The sequence below is a fragment of the Gavia stellata genome, chromosome 24 (genome assembly GCF_030936135.1).
Source record: "Gavia stellata isolate bGavSte3 chromosome 24, bGavSte3.hap2, whole genome shotgun sequence".
NCBI lineage: Eukaryota > Metazoa > Chordata > Aves > Gaviiformes > Gaviidae > Gavia > Gavia stellata.
Genome location: NC_082617.1, coordinates 1,797,993 through 1,818,919, shown reverse-complemented (window position 1 = coordinate 1,818,919; position 20,927 = coordinate 1,797,993). Strand labels below are relative to the sequence as shown.

Below are 20,927 nucleotides of genomic sequence, written 5' to 3'. Positions count from 1 at the left end.
GATTTCTTAAGTTTCATTGATGCAGAATATGTTTTTCCCTTCAAACGTAGATACAGATTTCTGGTATATTGTAGCAATAGACCTTGCTCTGCGTGTTTGCCAGGCATTTATATGCAAAGTTATTTATATACCAGATGCTTGCATTTGTCCATTCTGCTGTTACAAAACAAAATGCCACAGCATAGATGGTGGCAGTGTGCTGGTGTATCTGGAGGTATAAAAGCAAACTGCAATGTTAACATATTTCAGCCACTGTAGTTTGATACTTCATCTGTCAACTAATGCACTCAACTAATACTGTTTAAACGAGCAACTGCAAACATTTGCTATTAGGTTAATTCAGTGGAAAAAACGCACTTTCAACATACTTGTTAGAACAGAACTAAATGTATCTTTCAGCTCATTGCGGGAGCTCTGCACCCAGCTCTTTCCTACCTCCAGCTCATCCATATTACTCTGGCAACATGGCTCTCCTGCTCTGCTCTCAGCCTTCTGGCACAGCTCTGATTTCTGTGCTTCTTCCCCTCCACCTCTGCTTAACCCCGGCAACTTGCTGCCACCGAGCCCAGTGTCACTCACCATTCCCCAGTCTCGCTGCACTTGTTGACAGCCACAGAAAAACCAAGCTGAGTTCCACTGTGGCACTTCTCCATGCCCCAACTTCTGAGCAACAGGATTTTTCACAACCCAGTGCTCCTTGTCTTACTCAGGAAAGGCAGCAGAGACTGGAATTTGACAGAACTGGATGTAAAATTAATTCACTGTGCTTTGCTTTCAGACTTAAAAAGAACAAGGATATGCTTAAAACAGCCTGCAGCAGGCATGAGCTAGTAAATCCTGGTCAGTGTGTAGCCTTTCAAATCTTTGTGCAGATTCACCGAGATCCCACACGCAGATACCAGCAGGTGCTTCACTTTAGTGCACGAGCTGTCCCTCTGCCATCCCGGGCCTTCTCGTGGCAGTAAAGCGAAGCATGTGGATAAATGCCTGACCCCGGTCCAGGAAGCAGTGACGTGCCCTAGTGCTTTCCCAAATCACAGCCCGCACCCTGCGGGTTCAGTTCTAAGGAGCTGCTGTGATGTGCACACGTGGGCTGAGGTGACAAGGACCGGGCCCTAAGGTGCTGCCCTGCTACTGTACAAACTGAAGTATGCACGTGTGCTGCTTCCCTGCATACTCTGTATAATTCTTCTGAACTGATTTCTCCCAAACAGAGCCTTACACCTGTGGAGCTTGTGGAATCCAGTTCCAGTTTTATAACAATCTCCTGGAGCACATGCAGTCCCATGCAGGTAAGCTGGGCACTTCGACTTGCTTAAAGCGGAGAATTAAATTCTGCGCTGATGCCTGATGTTGACCCCGTTGTGTGTCAATAGAGCTTTCTGTGCTCATGGTTTCCAAAGCCCCAGTACTTTCACCTGCAGCAAAAAAGATATTCAAAGGCTGAAGCACATAGCAGTGGCTGCAACAATGCAAGGGTCAGGGTGTATGATAAACATCACTCCTTTCTGTAGGAAGAGAGGAAATGTGCCATGCTAGCACAAAGCACATCAAACTACTCATTCCCTTTATCCAAAGGTATCTAGGGAATGCTCATTGCGTAAGCATTAATGGGTCACTCCTACAGCAGATTAAATCCCTCCTCCTGCAAAAAGGGTAGTTCTCATTGAAGCAAACAAAGCAAAAATGGTTGCAGGGCAGCAGAGCCTTTGCCTACACAAGTCCTTTCCCATGCTTGTGTCTCCTGGAGTTCTGCAAAGGACTGAAACGTGTTCTCAGAAGAAGAATTTGCCATTTCATCAGTTGTATTCATTTCCTTTTCAGCTATCTACAAAAGAAAACTCTGAGGAGTAGTTCCACTACTTTGTTTCTAAGCCATCTTTTTTGTTTTCTATGTCAATACATAAGAGACCATTTTGAAATTTCAAAGCCAAAGCTGTTTCAAAGACAGCATTCAGAATAGTCAAAAATGTAGAAATAGGTGTTTTTTAAATTGGCAGAATTTCTTCTTCTTTTTCCTCTTGAGTGAAAATTCAAGTGAATTAACACAGGTTTACAAAATAATTCACCTTTGACAGACCTGTGTTCTCTGACAGACAGCTGCTCTGTTGAGATACACATTCAGTGCTTGCATTTGCTCTCACTTTACAGGTAAGCCCTGAGTTGAGTGGCATGGAAGGACAAGTTGGTTGAGGAAAAGCATATTTTCCAACCTGGAACAGTAATTCTAATCAAAGTTCTTATCTTGTTCTGTGTTTTAGTTTTAGTCCTAATTTTAATGAGCGTCCCTCGAGTTCTTCATCCCTGCAGTTCCTTGGTTCCCGTTCAGTTCTCATTGGCGAATCTTAGTGCAGGCTTTGTGTGTTGTTCAGCAGCTACTTTATTTATCATCTTTGTAATGTTATGAATAGACATTTAGGGTGATATGTTATGAGGCGGTATGAGTTTTGTGGTTGTTATTTTCTGTTACGCGTAAGCTGGTTAATGTGGAGTAACTAGACTTCATGTTACACTGAGGAGCGGTGAAGCTCTGCTCAGGGTAGTGGCTGCTGTCACTCCATGGTGTTGGGGTCTCTTCTTGCTGTTTGTTGACGCCAGTTTCTGCTTGCCTCCAGGCTGCATCCTGACCATCCTGTTCCTTGTTCTGGTCTCTGGTACTGAAATGCAGCATTTTGAGTTATAGCTCTTGGTGACCCTGAGTAGACGAGCTGCAAAGGAGGGACCAAGGCTAACGTGTCAAAGGGGAGAATGGCAATTCATTGGCAAGGTGTGAGCTGTTGAAAATTTTAAGCTAGTGCTGTCTGCAGCTTCTTCCTTCTCTCTTCTTTACAAATAACCCATGGCCTCTGGGCTTGTTCACCTGGGTTACTTCGGACACAATACAGGGCTGGAGGGAGCAGGTATCGGTGATCTGACTCACGTAGTGTCAGCAGAGATCCCCTCTCTCCAACTCAGGATTACTCGTGTTAAACTCTGTATTTTCTCATCTCTCCCTGCTCTGTTTTTAAATCGCTGTTTTCTGCTTGGCTGCTTCCCCCCGAATGTCTCACTGGTACAGTGACAGCAAGCTTGTCCGTGTCTTCTTGAAGTGCTTTCTCCAGGCGTCACCAAGGCTGCTCCCTGTGAAAGCAGCCATCCCCTGCTGTGGCATCTCTGTGCGTGGTGCTTGCCAGTCCTGTGCTCACGCGTCTTCCTCTGGAGGGAGCAGCAGCCTTTCCTCCAAATCTGTGCACCTGGGGGCTAGCGATGCGGTATTTGCTATCGTGGGATGAGGGCAAAACAAAATGAAGAGGTGTGAAAGCTACAGACAGCTTTGGTGGGTGTCTGGTTCTGGATATTGTACTTAAGCAGAGCAACAGTGGAGATTACACAGGACTTGCAGTTACTCTGGTCACAGTTTGTTGCTTTGTAGCCTGTCAGAGCTTGGAGATTTCCATATCCAAGAAACAGCATCAGCACAATATCTCTGAAGTCTGGGGGTGCAGAGACCTTGCAGTAGTCAGCAGAGCTGGTGGCATAGAATCCACATACTGGGGACACTGGCAGAGTAGCCGTTTATACGGCTTTATATGTTTTTATACGTTTATGTAATATGGATTATATGCCTGGCTCAAGGAATGTTTCATTATGAGGATGCAGAGATACAAGAAGCCCGTATGGGTCAAATACTCCCTCAGTTAATGTGTTCAGAAGTCCAGTTTGGCTTATCATGTCCAATGCAAAGGGCTAATCTCTTCCAACTAAATGTAATGCATCCCCTGAGCCCCTCTCGCAAATGACTGAAGACGGGGAACATGCTGCTGGCCTCAAGGAGCAAAAGCAGGGACATACCCTCGCTCTTGAGTCATTCAGAGGGCTGAGCCTGGAGGCTAGAAGGTAATAAGGAGAGATTATAGCTCTATAAAGCAGCTACACAATGAGAAGAAGCAATTAGAATGTAAATTGGAGGCTGAAAGACAGAAATAGAACAGCAGAACACCAGGCAAAGAAATTTGTTCTGTAATTACACTGTACAATATACAGCTTTGACTCCCTTTAGAGTACTTTGTTCAGGTCGAGTGCTACCATACGATGCCCTTCCTACAATCTAGAGCTAAAAAAATAAAAGGGCGACTAGGCTGAACCTGGATTAAAGGATTGGAAGCATGAAGAGAAATTAAAGAACCATGATCTGTGTAGTTCACAGACTGCCTGATAAGGAAGATGAGGCTGAAATGCACAAATCTCATTAATGCCATATTGAATGCCAGCGGGTATTTGTACATAATAAATCCCCTATTATTATGAAACAGATAAAAGAGTTGTGGGGATGAAATACAGAAGGTTTCTCCCCTCACTAAGACAAGGAAGGCCTGAACCATGAACAAAGTTAGTAGGCAACATCCAGCGTTTTCCTTTGCCTACCCACAGACGTTTGGAGTTGAGGACAGTGGTGGCATTAGCTCAAGAGCAATTGGTCTAGGCAAATGTTGGGGGAAAAGTGATGTGCCGTTATCTGATCACTGGCATCCACTGGAGCACCTCCTGCTTTTCACATCTCTTCCACACCTGCAAAGACCAACCTCTGGCTGCAGTCCTGAGCATGGCAGTGCTCCCCAGGTACCAACCACAATCAGTGAATTCCCTGGGCACGTACAGTCTTCCAGGCAGTCCCAGAGTCTACCCTGGTTCTGTCATATCCTAGATTGCTCTTAAGTATTGATCCAGTCTGTGGCCAGTGCAGTGCCCAAACCTGATAATAACTTTGCAGCCTGTCGCTGTTCGTCAGCAAGATTTGTGAATGCCCCAGCAGTTAACATGCAGAGCAGCTCAAATTTGAGAGGACTTGCTCGTAATGAAGAGGGCACTGGAGTTTCATCACATCATTGCTTGTCTCTAGATCCTTCCTGGTCTCCCTTCTCTCCCAGGTCATGGCCATATGTGAAGGAGAGCAACTTTACCCTCTCCTGTTTGTTCTGATGGGCAGCCTATGGCTCTGCCCAGCACAAGATCAGCCTGGGCTGCGAAACAAAGCTCCTGTGTTTGCCTTAATAAGGCATTCCTCTAATTCGCACTCTGCTGTCTGGAGCGCTGGGGCAGGATTCATTTCACTGCGTGCTGGTGTGCCTAGGCTATCGATATTGCCACCTGAGCTGGTCAACTTGGGCTCCCTTTATAATCAGTGGAGAAGAAGTCATTGACTCCAGGTGAGTTCAGAGCATGATGGATCTACAAGAGGGATCTAGTTCTGGGTGAATGGATCACACTTTTAAGCCTATTTTGCACCACTAAGTGTAAAAGGAGCCCCAAAGGGCCACTTTGAAGAGAGGCATGTCTAATAGAGATGTCCAAAATTAGGTGAGATAAGTCCAGCTGTGATGAGTAAAAGACCTGTTTTGTCTTCTTTGGTTTTAATTCCATTCTTCTGTTCAGCCTGGTCATTAGTCTCTCCATCTTTCTCCTTCCTCTTCCACCACTCTTCATTGTGCACTTTCTTGTTGCTTCATAGCCTATTTCAGAGCACAATTTCATAGTGAAGCGTACTAAAAACTAGAAAATTTCCTCTAGAGGCTGGGGAGAAGTTCTTGGGGCACAGGAGGGGAAAGAACGTGGATATGATACAGAATTTACTGATCTTGACTGCATTTCCTTGAAATGTCCCATCAGATTGGCAGCCAAAGTGTTTAGCCCAGTTACATATACAGAAATGGGAGCATGAACACAAAGAACCCTAGGGCAGTTGGTATCTTTGCAGCCATAGGGAGGAACGACCTTTGGTCACACTCCAGAAACTTGGGGTTTTTTTCTTTCTGTTTCCAGTCTGAGGCAGCAGTGAGCAGCCCAAGAGGAGATTGGTCCTCTCTACAGTGGGAGAAAATTATATATGAAGATTGTAGTAAGATCCTTAGATACAGAGGAGTTGAGCATAGCTTGAAAAACAAAGTACTTAACAGTAAAGAAAAGGGAAGCCACCTGTGGTGCAGAAAGATGCAGTAAGGCAAAAGAAGGATAAATGTTTGTTACCCCTGTTTTCATTTCAAAAGCAAGCAAATTGCACAAGTCAGGCTGCACAAGGAACATCTGTTCCTCCTGGTCTGCAGCTTCAGTTGATTGGGAGGCATTTATCGAGGTGCACTGAGGGCATCAATGTCACTGATGCACAGAAAAAGCCATTGTCATTTCAGCCACATTTTTGGAGGTGTTAGGTTGCAAGACCAAAGACAATTCTCAAGGTTTCTGATGGTACTGTGCCATTTCTCTGAAAACTGCTTAAAAGCTACAGAGAACAGAGTAGATTGGTGTCACCTTAGTTAAGGGAACTATAAGTAAATGCTAAGCAGATGGGTACTGTTTCCCCTTCTTTGTGCTTTAAGCATTATTATCTTGTGCTTCTAACACCTCCCTGTCTCTTGCTCCACAGCTGACAACGAGAACAATATTGCCTCTAGCCAGCCCAGATCACCTCTACCTGTTGTTGAAGAAAAGTGGAAACCACAGCTCCAAAGAAATAACGCCAACAATAGTACGTAGCAGTGTTTGCTCTTCCATCCAGGGCTTACCTGTCTGCTTTGAAGAAGTGACTGTCAGAGAGGGTGCAGCAGTGATGGGCATTGCACAAGGCCCTTGTCCTCACCTGACTGCACTTGATTTCATCCGTATTTCATGTACTATCCTGCAGAGCAGAGCACCCGTTCCCATTACAGGGGTGCTCGTATGCAAAAAGTACTGGGAACCCTGGGGAGGTGGTAGGAAGGGTTTGTGAGGAAGATGCATTTGGGTACTCCTGGAAAAAGTTAACTTCTGATCCAAGGTGAGACTTCCCAGCCTGGGGTTAAAAAATGAATCCAGTTGTCATGGTGTGTCATAGGCATAACCTGTCACTCCCTGTGCTGGCAGGCAGCCAGCGTCTGGCTTTATCCCCAGCTCGTCCTGTGAGCTTGTGCTTCACCACAGGAAAAGGTAAAATACAGCCCTGTGGCAAATCAGTTCTAAAGCACTTGAGCTGAGCAGCCTGGGGGAAGGGTGACAGAAAAACATGGTGCTTTTGTGTTCTGGTATGGCCAAAAATGACATTCACATTGCCCAAAATCAGCCACAAAAAGTGGGGTTGCGGGAGTTCAGGGAAAGAAATGGAAACCTGGGCTTCAGCACTGTTTGAAATGGTGGAGGAAGCAACTCTTTTTAAAATAACTGTCCCAAAGAAAAGGCTCAAATCACAAAAATGGAAAGATGTCCAGCTTTCCAGCTGGGCTACACTGTGACCATCAGCCCATAGACATGGATAATCAACGGCAAACATGATTATAACTTACCTAGGCAGTTCCTCAATGAACCCCACAGAGATGCCATTGGTTAAGGCACTGGATTGTGAGTAGAGGGTGTGTGCTCTGTCTCAGTCCCCACACCAGGGAAGGCATGCAGATAAGCTCCTTGCTGCTCTAAGCAAGAGCAAGGCCTGTCCCTGGAGGTTCCTCTGTCCAGAAACCCTTGGGGGAAGAAATCCAGGGTTGGAGACGTCCCTGCCATCATCTGGGCGTGTTCCACCTCTTTGGGTCTCTCTCAGCATTGTTTTCTGACTTCCTCCCCTCTCCCATTGCAGAGGAGCAATTCTCATCTGATGCTTTCTCTCCCTCCTTCTATTTCACTGCAGCATCCGCGAGCGGTTCGGTAGGGAACAGCGCGATCCCAGAGAAGGAGCGGCAGAACATTGCCGAGAGGCTCCTGAGGGTGATGTGCACTGACCTTGGGGCTCTGAGTGTGGTGAGCGGGAAGGAGTTCATCAAGCTAGCACAGACCCTGGTGGATAGTGGAGCCCGCTATGGTGCCTTCTCTGTCACCGAAATCCTTGGCAATTTCAACACACTGGCTCTGAAGCATTTGCCTCGGATGTACAACCAAGTGAAGGTGAAAGTCACCTGCGCCCTGGGCAGCAACGCATGCCTTGGCATTGGTGTCACTTGCCACTCACAGAGCATTGGCCCCGATTCTTGCTACATCCTGACAGCTTATCAGGTGGAAGGCAACCACATCAAGAGTTACGTCCTGGGAATTAAGGGCGTAGACATTCGAGATAATGGTGATTTTATCCACCACTGGGTACAGAATGTGCTCTCGGAGTTTGTGATGTCAGAGATCAGGACGGTGTACGTCACAGACTGCAAAGTCAATTCCTCTGCGTTCTCCAAGGCAGGCATGTGCTTGCGTTGTTCGGCCTGTGCCTTGAACTCAGTAGTACAGAGTGTGCTGAATAAGCGAACACTACAGGCTCGCAATATGCACGAAGTGATCGAGCTCCTGAATGTCTGTGAAGATCTGGCAGGATCCACGGGCCTCTCGAAGGAGACCTTTGGCTCCCTGGAAGAGACCTCTCCCCCACCCTGCTGGAACTCGGTCACCGACTCCCTCCTGCTCGTCCACGAGCGCTACGAGCAGATCTGCGAGTTCTACAGCAGGGCCAAGAAGATGAACCTCATCCAAAACCTGAACAAACACCTGCTCAGCAACCTGGCAGCCATTTTGGCTCCGGTGAAACAGGCAGTGATTGAGTTGAGCAATGAGAGCCGGCCCACCTTGCAGCTGGTACTGCCCACCTACGTCAAACTGGAGAAACTGTTCACTTCCAAAGCTAACGATGCTGGCGTAGTCAGCAAACTCTGCCACCTCTTCTTGGAGGCGCTGAAAGAGAACTTCAAAGTTCATTCAGCACACAAGGTAGCCATGATCTTAGACCCTCAGCAGAAGCTGCGGCCCGTCCCACCATACCAGCACGAAGAGATCATTGGCAAGGTCTGTGAGTTGATCAATGAGGTGAAAGAGTCCTGGGCAGAAGAAACAGAATTTGAACCTTCAACCAAGAAGCCTCGGGCAGCAGGGGAAGCCACAGCAGCTCAGGAAGAAGATTGGTTCGGGAAAAATGAAGTCTATGATTATTTGCAAGAACCTCTCTTCCAGGCCACCCCTGACCTGTTTCAGTACTGGTCGTGTGTTACCCAAAAGCATACAAAACTAGCCAAGCTAGCCTTTTGGCTCTTAGCAGTGCCTGCTGTTGGTGCCAGAAGCGAATGTGTAAATATGTGTGAGCAGGCTCTCTTAATCAAAAGGAGACGGCTACTCAGTCCAGAAGACATGAACAAACTCATGTTTTTGAAGTCTAACATGCTTTAAGACTGTCTTTTAATTAAAACAAAACTTTAAAACACTGTTCCAAACAAAGAAAAAGAATTTTAAGTTCTAAACACTGTGGACCTCATTATGAATGCCCCTGGAAACCAAGTGCTTTTTTATATATATATAAAAATATAAATATATATAAAATTAAGTTTGAAAGGAAAGCTGAGCACGTGAGAGAGACAGCCCTCTGCCAGGAACGTGCTCCTTTCCATAGATAGTGTGTGGACTTGACAGACTTTCTAATGTTTTCAAGTGGGCAGACCAATGGGAGGCTGATGTTCTAAAGTCTTCAGGCAGCTGAGATCTAAAGTGACTTGAAGTTTCTTTTGTTTCTCCTCCACCCCACCTTTCCTCTTGTCCCCTGGGCCATCTTGCCATGGATAATCAGACTACATTGAACAGACCAGTTCTGCACTGGACTTTGCTCCTTTGAATAACTGTACACCTTGAGGGCATTTGTCTGCAGCCTTCTTGACATACAGTGCATGTTATCAGGGCAGCTGTGTTTTATGAACACCAGTATCTTTAGAAATCAGGAAGGGAGACTTCAAGGGTTTTTTTTTATTTTATTTTTAACTTTTTAATATAATTTTGCTCCAAAAAACAAAAGTTACTCTTCTGTCTCCGCTCCCAGTTTTGAGTTTAACATGTTAGCTAGTGATTATAAGTTTGATTTAAAACTAAGAGAAATGGTTCATGGCAGAAAATGTCTGTAATTGTTACGTTTCTTTGATTTTTTTTTTTTTACAGCATAACTTCTTTTCTGAATTCCCAGTGTTAATTAGCTTCTCTGTGAATTTTGTACATCAGGGATTCTCAAACTTGTTCTATAGTAGCCCATTTGCAATTAAATAATATCCTTATGGGAACCACAGCAGTTGCTTGTATGGAAAAGCTAGAAACCAGGAAAAGCAGGCAAGTGGTGACAGCACAGACGTCTGTGGGCCACTAGCAAACTTGCCAGGGTCTGCCAGCTGCCATTGAGAACCCTTGTACCTAAACTTTTTGTAAACCTTCTCAGTACACACACTCAAAATAACCTTCACAAGGCCACGGACAAACCAAGGTGTATGATTTTTCAGGGGAACAAAGATCATCAGTCCTTCAAACCCCAGTTTGACAAAAAGCTTAGACAAGTGCATGGGCTCAAAGATCCTTCTGAATGTACGTGCTCCTGACTGAGTGCAAAGACTATCTTCCCATTTTATTTGGAATGGTTTCCTTTAGTAGCACGAATGTCTTTAATACCTACAGTGCATTACACTACTTGTTATGTTGCTGAATCGTTCTGGCTAGGAAGGCCACAGGCCCTTAAACATTCACACTTACTGGCTCACCCCAAATGCAATTAGAGATCATCATAAGGCAAAAACATCTCAGTCACTCTGCTGTCCACCAAGGCCGGTGCTCTGCTGTGTCCAGTGCCTGTAGGCACAGTTCATGGGCTGCTGGACAGGATCTCTGCAGGCTGTCAGGTTTGGTGCCTCTTGGAGAATTCCCAACTTCTGGTGCCAAACTGTTAATTTTTCGTCGCTGGGACTTGTATCCTGGAGGCAAATTGAAGCAAATTCTTATTTTTGGAGTAGTCTCTCCTGCTTCCAGTAGTGTGTTCTGGAGCTGCGGTACCAGTGGCAGCAAAGCAGCATCGGGGGTTCGGGAGGATGGACTCGCTCAGCTCTGAGCAGGCAGGCTGGGGCTGAAGCCCTTCAACAGCGCAGGGGTGTTTTCTGGTTGCTGACAATGCAGTGGTGGGACTGGGGGCCCTCTTTGAAGTGCTGCTGTTGAATGGATGTTAAACCAAGATCCCACCTGCTCACCTCTAGTTGTAATAGCAGTTGCAAGTCCCAAAACATGAGAAATGGCAAACCCAGTCTCTCAGGCTTTGTTTGCAGATGCCTTGAACCTGACAGGCACTAACTGGCAGCTTCATTGCCGTGGGGCTCAGACAGGGGAACAGTGCATGCTAGAGACCTTCCCTAGGACAAGGGCACAGAGGACAGCTCTTTGCACCCAGCTGTCTTACCCCTTTCAGCCTAGAAACCGGACCTACTATGAGCTGGAGTTTAGCGTTTGGGTTGACCTCTCAGTACTGCTACTGGCATCAGGGCAAAACTAGTCTCCTAAATACGAGTTTTGCATACGGATATCTTAAAAGACACAGTCTGCAACCTCACTGACAGCTGCAGGGGTAGCAGCATTTGAAGACGAGCTGCCAAGGCAGAGGCACTCGGACATCTTATTTCTCTGGCAGTGGCTTTTGCAAATGGAGGTGGTGGTTGTAGGGCCAACTTTTCTTCTTGCTGGTTTTATTTTCTCCCATGCAAATCCTGTCTGCCCAGCCACCAGTTGGGCCTGTGGTAACACATCTGTTTGCACTTGCAGTGCAGGAGAAACCTGTAACAAACAATAACTAAGTCTCAAAACTACAAACAAAAGCCCCAAGTGAGATGTGTGCTGATTACAAAGCATTTGTGCTGTGCTGCTGTTCCCACTGAAAAGCACAAGGTATCCTTCAGCAAGAAAACTTGGCTGGAGGATGAATCCAAAGCAAGATTAGCTTTTGAGGCTGCGGAGTGTGTACAGTGCAGCTCAGCTGATGGGCAGAACTGGGGACAGGATTTGCAGTTCTTTCTCCTAATGGCGCATTACACCTTTTTGCTTGGTTCGCCTGAGACCCTGAGAGCCACTTATAGGCTCTTTGATGCTCAGGCACATGTGCAAAACCCTTGCATTCCTTTGAAAAGAAAGCTCCAAACCCTAACACTCCTTTCCTAAGGGACAGGCTGGTAACTTCTATAGGATTTGCCAACTTGGGCTCGTTGTGTTGTCTGTCTGCAAGGCATTAAGGGTGGGGAGGTGGACAAAGGAGGGTTAGCACAGGTTTAAAGTCCTGGAGTTGAGAATGAGGTAAAATTACAGTCATTTGTGCAACCATTTGATGCCAGGCTGTGCACAGCAGTGAGCTGGACCATGGCTACACAGCCAAGTCATGCAAACAGAAAGGCCACAGCCACCGTTAACTCCAAGCCCATCTCCCCTTCCCCTTTTTACAGTGTGGTTTTGGCATCAAATCTGGAGCTTTCTTGCTGTGACGACTGAAGAGAGGGATTGACTGGCCCTCTTCCCCCATCCGAGTAACTGTCCTCTCCAAGACAACTTTGGTTATAGTTGCACTAATGATGGATGTTAGGTAAACATGCAGTGTTGTCTGGTAGATGAGATTCTCCCAAAGACTTAAAAACTCAACTTAGCAGCTGAAAAAGCAAAATAAAACCTAAGGCCCTAAAACGGAGCGATCTGGAAAGTCAGTGAGAAGAGGAGCTGGTTGGCCAGCCCCCTTCTCCAGCGAGTCAGTGGAAGAAGCCGCAGCTTTTCATGAGTCTTGAAGGTGGTTACAGGGTGTTCAGCTCAGAGGAGCTATTAATACTGCATCTGTTCACAGGCTGACTTTTGTCTCATGTACTTACGCTTCATTAAAAGGAGAGAAGAACATCTGGAGCACACGTATTCACCCTAAATGCCAAGCTTTTGCTCCTATTTGCTTTCCCTCTTCAAGACTTGGATTTGCATTCTAGGGAGAATAGATACTGTACCACGGTCTGAATTTTGGAAGCTCTTAATTTGCCAGGTTACTAGGATAGGCTCAGTGGTATGGTGCAGCACTTGTGCTGTAAGGAGCACTGCCCATCCTGTGGTGGGAGACCAGGGGGGAGAGGGTCTTTTAGTCTGGCCAGAGCTGTCATGAGGCTCTGGTCCCTTTGAGCTGGGAGGAGAAGTCCTCAGAACTGGGATCATCCTCTGGTAGGTCATGTTGGGAATTTGTCTTCTGCTCATTTGTTTTCTTTACTCACACTTGAGAAATGTATTGGGATACAAAAATGGTGTGTGTGTCCTCCAGGCATTCATTTGTTTTTGCTGCTTACTCTGTGCCTGACCTTGCAGACTTCTCTTTCTGACTTCACAGTTTGCTTTGGGAGGGGTTGTGATCTTCTTGTGGGGAGCAAGCACCAACAGAAGATAAACTGTAAAAATGAAGGGCCTTCCAGTCCTGTCTGAAGATCCTTGTTACTAGAAAACTGAGAAAGTGGGATGCAAAGACAGAGCTCTTAAAAACAGAAGGTTGTTCCTGTGTGAGTATGGCAGCCAGCGGGTCAGTGGAGACCATGGAGCCCAGATTTGTCTCCTATGTCAGTCTTTCTTCCCCATGTCTCTACCAGTAGACAATAGTTGTGTTCTGGCTTGCAAGATGGGCTCGGTGTCTTGCGCCTGGGTCGGTTTCAGAGGCAAGTAAACTTTTCTTTTTGTCAAAGCTGTATGTCTGTTCTTAGAAAACTGATTTGGTTGTATTCGAACTCGTGCAATCTGGAAAACTTTCTGTGAAAGCCGACTGTGAGCTCAGGTTTTGTCTAATTCAGTTGTCTGTTAATTGCTGGTTAAATCAGTTTAACTTTGAGATAAATTGGTTTAAGCATCCACATGAACCACCTGCACTGGTTTAACTGCGCTTGCTGGGTGTTCTCCCCTGCTGATCAGAGAATACGTCCAGAAGCTGCTCAGGGAGTCATGACCCTTACGTGAATTTTGCAAATGAAGTTGTGGCAGATACTCTGAAAGCTCGGGAATGACCGAAAATAGAGGGGGGACACTTCTGAAAGTTGCTTGAGCTCTAAATTGTGGTGTCCGAGTTAATACAGTATTCAGTGAGATGTCTCAGGTTGGTTGGTTTGTTTTTCTCCAACTGCTTGCAATAACACGGAAGTTTTAGTGTGAGAAGTAATTACCACATATGTTCATGTCAGTGGATGAGTCCACTCAGCCTTACCCAGTCTGAGGGACCATTTCCACCTTCTGTATCCCACAGTAGGCAAGCCAGGATGTAGTGTTACACAGGAGCAGGGTGACTTGAGACATTGTGCTGCTCGGAGAATGCTGTGTGCGTTTCTAGACTGCACCAAGTTACTGATAAATCAAAAGACAGTAAAAGAGCAGCCAAAAAGTTATTCAAAGGCTGGGAGTGCTGCTTAGCGCTGAGGAAGGACTCAGATCTCTAATTGCATCTCTCTACAGGAGGTGGAGAGGAGCTCCTGTGAGCATTCAGAGGGAGCACACGTGGGAGGGGACAAGTTGTTCCCTATGGAATAATTAGGAGTAATGGAATGAAAATGAACAAAAAGACACTAAAGGCAGATTCTGGGAAACCTTTTCAGGGAGGAGAAATCCATCCATCTGGGAGAAGTCTGTTATGGGAATGTTTTTTGAGCCCTGTCATTTAAAACAAGGCTGTACAGCTACGTGGAGCACACTCCATAAGGCACAAAGCTGCTTTGGACCTTGCCGAGAGAAAAGAGACTGGATGTAGAGGTGGGAAATCATTGCCGGCGTGTGTTGAGTTCCGTCCTGCCCAATAGGTCCAGGAGGGTTCGCAGAGCATCTTCCTCCGCGCTCTCCTACTCGCCACCGGCACCAAACCCTTGCCAGCACCAGCACTCCAGTAGGTACATGAAGCAGGTTTCGTAAAGGAGGGAGGTAGCTGACCGGCAGAAGGGGCAGAGGAGAAAACACCAGTGAGGAGCAAATGTCTTGTCAACCTTTATACTGCCAAGGTGAAAGAATTAGGGTGGGGGAGAGTATTAAATGTTCTGCTGCTTCTGCTGTGCATTTTCTGTGCTACACCATGATCTTGAATCCATGGGATCCGTTGGGAATGCCCAGAAATACTGGCTGAGACTCAAGGTCCTGCGTCACATACTTCTAAGATGTTGCCCCGTAGCAATAAGAACTCCCTTTTTATGTGCATGGGACCTGTCCCCATGCCACGGGTTATCATCTTCCTGGGGCCTCTGGAAATGTCACTGAACAAAACAATAATGAAAATACGGAGAGGTAAACCCAATCACAGCTCCAAGTTGAATGCCTCAGTAGTACTGTGGGATAGTTTGCTTATGCTAGGCCAGAAATGGTAAACCAATGAGAGTGTATTGCCCTGAAATTTAATTTTATATATTGAATGTTTGGTGGATTTCTGTTTAATTTTGTTTTTTGTTTGGCTGGTTAACTGGGTTTTTTACTACTCCTGTTAGAGTCCTTTGTTTTATAACTTGACAGAAGAGTTTTGCTCACATTAGAAAACGGTGTATCCAGTAGACCCTTTAGGGTTTAATGATCTGTAGGCAGCTGAGTTTGAATTTTTTTAGAATAGCTTCTGAAATGAGTCACATAAATGGCTCATTGATGCACAACATCAACCACTGACAGAAAGAATTTTCTTCCTTCCCATCATTCTAGTGTCACTGGCAGTGGTCAGCATGTCTTGGTACCCGGGTGAGCAGCGCAGCCTTAACGATAAGAATATTTTACAGCTGAGTTGATGAGTGTAGGCATGTCAAACCCTTGCTTTTTACAACCAAAGTTCCTTAAAAAGACACTTCCAGCCTCATCCGCCTTGAATGCGTGTTTTCAGTCTTCTGGGGGTTCTTGTGGCGGTCTCTGCCATGTGTGTGGATAGGATGGTTTGGTTTTTTTTTCCAGTGGGCTGGGGGGTGGGAGGAGGGATTTTTTTTTTGTCTTGCTATCTATGGAGAAGGACCTTTCCACTCAAGGAAGGAGGCATGTATTCTGGAAGGAGCAACAGTCTTAGGAGCTGTTTTCCACTGTCCCTTTAAACTTGCTGGGACTTCAATTTTATTTTTTTTAATTATTTAAAAGGAAAACTGATAACGAATGAACTGAAACATTTGTGACAGGTGACTAGCCAAGGCTGTAAGTGTAGGAGGAACACACATCATCCAGACATGAGGATTCTGGCCCACGCCGTAGCTAGAAAGTGTCATGCTGACAAACCAAACCATCAGGAAATCCTTTGTTTGCAGCCAGTCTGAAAAGAGAAGCTGTTCCTCGTTCGTATGTTCATTTTTTGAAACCTCCTGTTGGGAGCTGAATTCTTGTTGTTTCATCAAGCAAACAATTAATGTTCTCCTTTCCTTCCTCACCCTCCCTCCCCTCAGTAACTTGTGTGCATTTCCTTCCTTTCTGTAGATGCAGATGTTCTAGGCAATACCACAGATGCACCTGCGTGTGTCTCTACCTGCGAGTGCAAGAATCTCATGTCATCTTAAAAAATACAAAAAAATATACAAAAAATATACAAAAAATATCTTTTTTAGGCCAGAGTTTTCTACAGGTATTAATGAATATTTTTCTTAATCCTTATAAGTTTTATGTGTTTAATATTTCTTAATACCGGTAGCATTAATTTATACTTTTGTAGCAACACAATATTTTTATAAACCGCCACCGCTGGCTTTGTCTTCATAATGGGGAAAAGTGCGGGCATCTGGCCCCGCACTGTACCATGTACTGTATTTAAAAGGTTATCTAATGTCACACTTGCTGTGTTAATAAACAAAACAAAACCTGTTTGAAGTCTCATGTATTGTTGGTGTGGATCGAATGACTCAATAGAGAGCAATATTGCACGGGGTTGAGTTGCTGATTTTCATTGTGATATATGAACACTTGAGGCCAACTCAAGTTCTTCTGATTTTTTTTCTTTTTAGGATTTTGTTTTGTTTTGTTTTGTTTTTTTACAGCTAAATAAATTCAGTGCTGTTTGAAACTTAGACTGACGTCAAATGAAAAGGATTATTAAAGAAAAAAAAAAATCAAGGTGTTTAAATGTTGCTGTTTTTACAAGTCTGTTGCTGTCTGAATGGAAATATTCCACAAGAGAGGAGGAATAGTTCCACTTAGCTTCCAAACGAGCTGAGCGCTCCAGGCCAGAGCTCGGTTATTTGGAGATATCTTAGAGACATGTTTCTGCAACATTCTTTTCAGAGTTGATGCCAAGGCAGAAGACAAACTGTAACTGTAAGAAAGCATCCGTTGCTTGAGGATTTTCATGTCAGTGTTGTATTTATGGTTTTACAATAAAACAACCTTTAGGAAAAAAAAAAAAGTGTCCGGGTTTTTCTTTTCTTCAAGCACATGAATGGGATGTCACCCAGCGCCGAGTGTCTTGTTGTGAAGAGGGGAAACATCCGCTGAAGTAACCTAAATCTTAGCAGCAGTCTCTTTGCTGGACCTCATCAGCCGTAAAACTCTACAGTGGGCTTCTCCCTGCATCCCTTGTGCATTCAGAGCTCCCCAAAGCATTTTCTAGAGCATGTTCTGTCTCATGCTTGGTTGCCAGTGCAGTGAACCTGCTCCTCTCTCACCAGTGAGGCACTTACATGTAGCAGAAAGTGATCCAGGTCTGCTTGGCCAGCTGGAGGGGTTGTTGGGTGTCTTGTAATGCAGCATTTGTATTCCCACCACCAGGACAGACTCAGATCAGCTGGCTTTTATGCTGCTAAAGCAGTGCAAGCTGATACTGGGCAAGAGAATCTTAACTCCCATGTACCATGTTTCCACCCAGCGAGGTCAGAGACTTTCACTTGTATCGGCAGGTCCATCTGCGAACTTGCTTTCACCCCGGAAGAGAGGCATTCGGGCATTCAGCAGGCACCGAGCAGGCTCACTCGTTTCTGCAAGACAGGGCCCTTGGCAGCTGTTTATAATGAGAGGCAAAATATTAAAGGGCACAGAAATCTTTGCTTGAAGGCTATATCAGTTGACCTGCATCAAAGTGTCTGACAGGGTCACAAGGATGCACTGGTGCATGGGGATCACGGGCAGTCCTGCATGCAGGAACACAGCCTTGCTGATGCTGTTTGGAGCTCCAAGAGCCACCTCCAAACAAACCAGAAACAACTTGGGGATTATCCCAGGTGGAACAAGTACATAGACGACGGTTCAAAGGAGAAGGAAACCAAGCCTACCACTGGAAAACCCAAGGTACATTGTCCGTAACCCTTCATGTATCCTTTTCTTTGACCTATTTTGATATCCTATGGGGTTTTCTAACCTTACCCCTCACCCGCCTAAAAAAAAAAAAGGCAAGTAAAAAATAACTGCTTGAGAATTAGGAAATTTGTAGTGATTTTTTTAGTTGGGAGAAAACAAATCCCAAAGACATGGAATGACGATAGCTCTGGCAGGTGGATAAACTCTCTTGGCTAGTAGTCAAGTGTGAAGATAAGCCACAATAATAAATACAACTGTCTGAATGTAATAGTAAGAATGGCCGTAGCTTTGCAGTAGATTTGATGTAAAAGTGATTTCAGTAAACAGTAAGATTAGATGCCCTCACTTCCTAATCAGATAGGTGTTAGGATTTGTTTGGAAATCTAAATATATAAAGTGGATAATGTATCACCAAAAGGCACAGAAAACTGGAGGACAGTGCTCCTTGGCATGCCAGTGTCTCCCAGCACTAAATTGTACATTTTCCCAGACCCATTTGGAAGGGTAAATAAGATTGCAAATGGAAGCATAAGAGGCTTAAGCTAATCCTGTCTTATTTCCCAATTCTCTAATTTCTGCCCTAACAGGACACAATTGCTTTAGCCTTAGTAATAAAGGAAATGGTAGCTCAGAATTCAGGTTCTGCTGGAGGTATCCCATAGTTTCCTCTAATTTCAGAAGGACTGATCAATCTAGCAAAGCTAATGCAACGTCTCTAATCTGCTCTTCAACAATTTGCCTTCCTTGGAGTTTTGTTCATCCTGAGATCCTGTCTGTGGGAGCACAGTGAGGAGTGGGGAGCAACAGCCCAGGTGTGTGGCACAACAGACCAGACGTGTGCTGTGCAGGTGAAGCCTCTCCTTGTGGGTGTGGGTGTGTGTGATGGGTGTGTGTGGTGGCCATGTGCCCCCTTTGACGTGTGGGTGGACAACACATCTTGACCCACTCTATGTACTGTAATGTCTCTGTCCCGGTAGTTGCAATTTCTGCCTCTTGCTGTCTCTCCATCACCCGTCACTGCGAGGGTGGCTGCTCCCTAAGGAATGGGGTGCTGAGAGCTGCGGGGGATCCCACTGCCCCTGTGCGGGATGGACAGGTCAGGCCCAGAGGTCAAGGCTGGGCTCAACCAAGAGTCCAGATCATCAGGCAAGCTCATGGTTATGAGGCAGGTCTAAGGTCAAGCTGGGAAGTCAATCTGCAACTGCGGGTTGAGATCTGGTGAGGATAGCCAGGGTCAGACACAGCCCAGCAATCGCTGGGCAGGTCCACAATGAAGGGACAGGCTGGAGGTCAAGCTGGGAAGTCGGTCTGTGGTCGGAGTTCAGATCAGCCAGGCATGGGCACATCTGCAGCTGAACTGGAGACCTCCAGGGGCAGGGACTGAAACTCCAGAGCTGAGCTGAAATGGGGCTCCCGGGCCATGGGCAGGGAGTGGATGAACACCCCAGGTGAGGCTGGTCAGGGCCACTAAGACATATTGGTGATCTCAGGTCCCTGAGAGGCTCAGGCTGTTGGGCCGGGCAATGCTCCATGTCCAGGCTCCTTGCTGTCTCCTTACATTCCTTGCTGGAGATGCCCTGTGGCTCCTGAAGCAGGACAGCACGGGCGGGCTGCAGAATCGCTTCCCCTGTGCAAGGACACCCCGCAAAACAGTGAAGACCAACAAACCATGAACGTGACATCAGTTTTTAAAAAAATTTAATAGTGAAATATTGACAGCGCAATAGCCAGATGAGAATAGTGAAAGCACAGCTGCACACCGCGATCTGGGATGCTGCCAGGGTGGGTGATGGACTCTGCACTGGCAGAGGGCTGCGATGGCATGTCCCTGCTCCCAGTCCTGCTCTGGGTTAACAGTGAAGGAGGAACCAGAAGCCTCAGCAAAGTGCAGAATTCAGAAGGCACAGGCAAGCACACAGCGCACGAGTGCAGCAGTTGCCAGCCACCTTGGAAAGCTCCCGGATTTGAGCATTTGCTCTTGCTGGCTCTTGGCATACAGTAACTCCCAGAGTCCTGCTAACTGTACAACCAGGCTCTGCCTATGGAGATTACAGGTTTCTCCAGGGTATACAGCAAGGCAGAATTTGGCCTGTTAATATAAAGCATGTAGGCACAAAGCACAGGAGAATCTAGACCAGCTTTTGTCAGATTTGCAGCCTAGTCTCAACGTGTTAGCTTCATTTCTGATCACAGTGACAGTGATACCTATGGTCTCACCATGAGACACAAATTTTTACCGCCAACTGTGTACCCAAGGTATTGCTGGAATCCAGGGGCTGCTGAAGCAGGATCTTATTCACATCCTTGACCTGCAGAGCTGTTGTCAGTCTAAGTGATTTGATCACCAGGATAGTCCCTCTGCTTCCCAGAGAGGTGCTCCATGAGGAATTAACTCATGCAAGAGCTCAGCAGGCTCAAGGAAGCCCACAGGCATGGTAAGGGCACGGTGGGCAGCTAAAACCCATGCTGCTGTGCCTGCTGCCAGAGAGAAGGAAGACGGCATATGTCTGTGGGCTTTGCAATCACACCTCTGATGCCATGCAGACATCGGCCAAGGCTCCCCTGGAGAGCTGAAGCCTGTCCCAGCCAAAGTGATGGTGCAGAAGCAACAGCAGGCCTGGCTGGCAAAGGACACTTCAGGCAATAAAAGGCCACATGAAAAGCTTTTCATATAACTATTCGAAATAATAGCAGCAGCGAGAGACAAGGGCACCTCAAAGACAGTTCCGGCAATCTTAAGTTCATGCTTAGCTTATACGTTGCAGCACAGGTACAAGAGCAAGTGTGTTACACCCTTTGATCTTTGATGCCCTGAACTCAGAAGGTAAAAGAGGATCTCCAGGGCTCAGGCACTGCTCCCTGTGCCAGTATGTGTTACTTTGATCTTGCCTGCCCAGCACCGCTGCCTGCCAGCCAGGGTGGGAAGGAGACACCTG

General features: G+C 46.2%; 1 protein-coding gene across 1 annotated transcript in view; it reads left to right on the top strand.

Annotated features, from left to right (window-relative positions):
- Positions 1-9,365, top strand: part of ZNF618 (zinc finger protein 618) — an 89,914-nt gene extending 80,549 nt beyond the window's left edge. Inside the window, exons 16-18 of the mRNA XM_059829028.1 lie at positions 1,215-1,292; positions 6,401-6,502; positions 7,631-9,365. Coding sequence (XP_059685011.1) covers positions 1,215-1,292; positions 6,401-6,502; positions 7,631-9,144 — 1,694 coding nt within the window. The 3' untranslated portion in view covers positions 9,145-9,365. The remainder of the gene's footprint in view (positions 1-1,214; positions 1,293-6,400; positions 6,503-7,630) is intronic.
- The last annotated feature ends 11,562 nt before the right edge of the window (positions 9,366-20,927 follow it).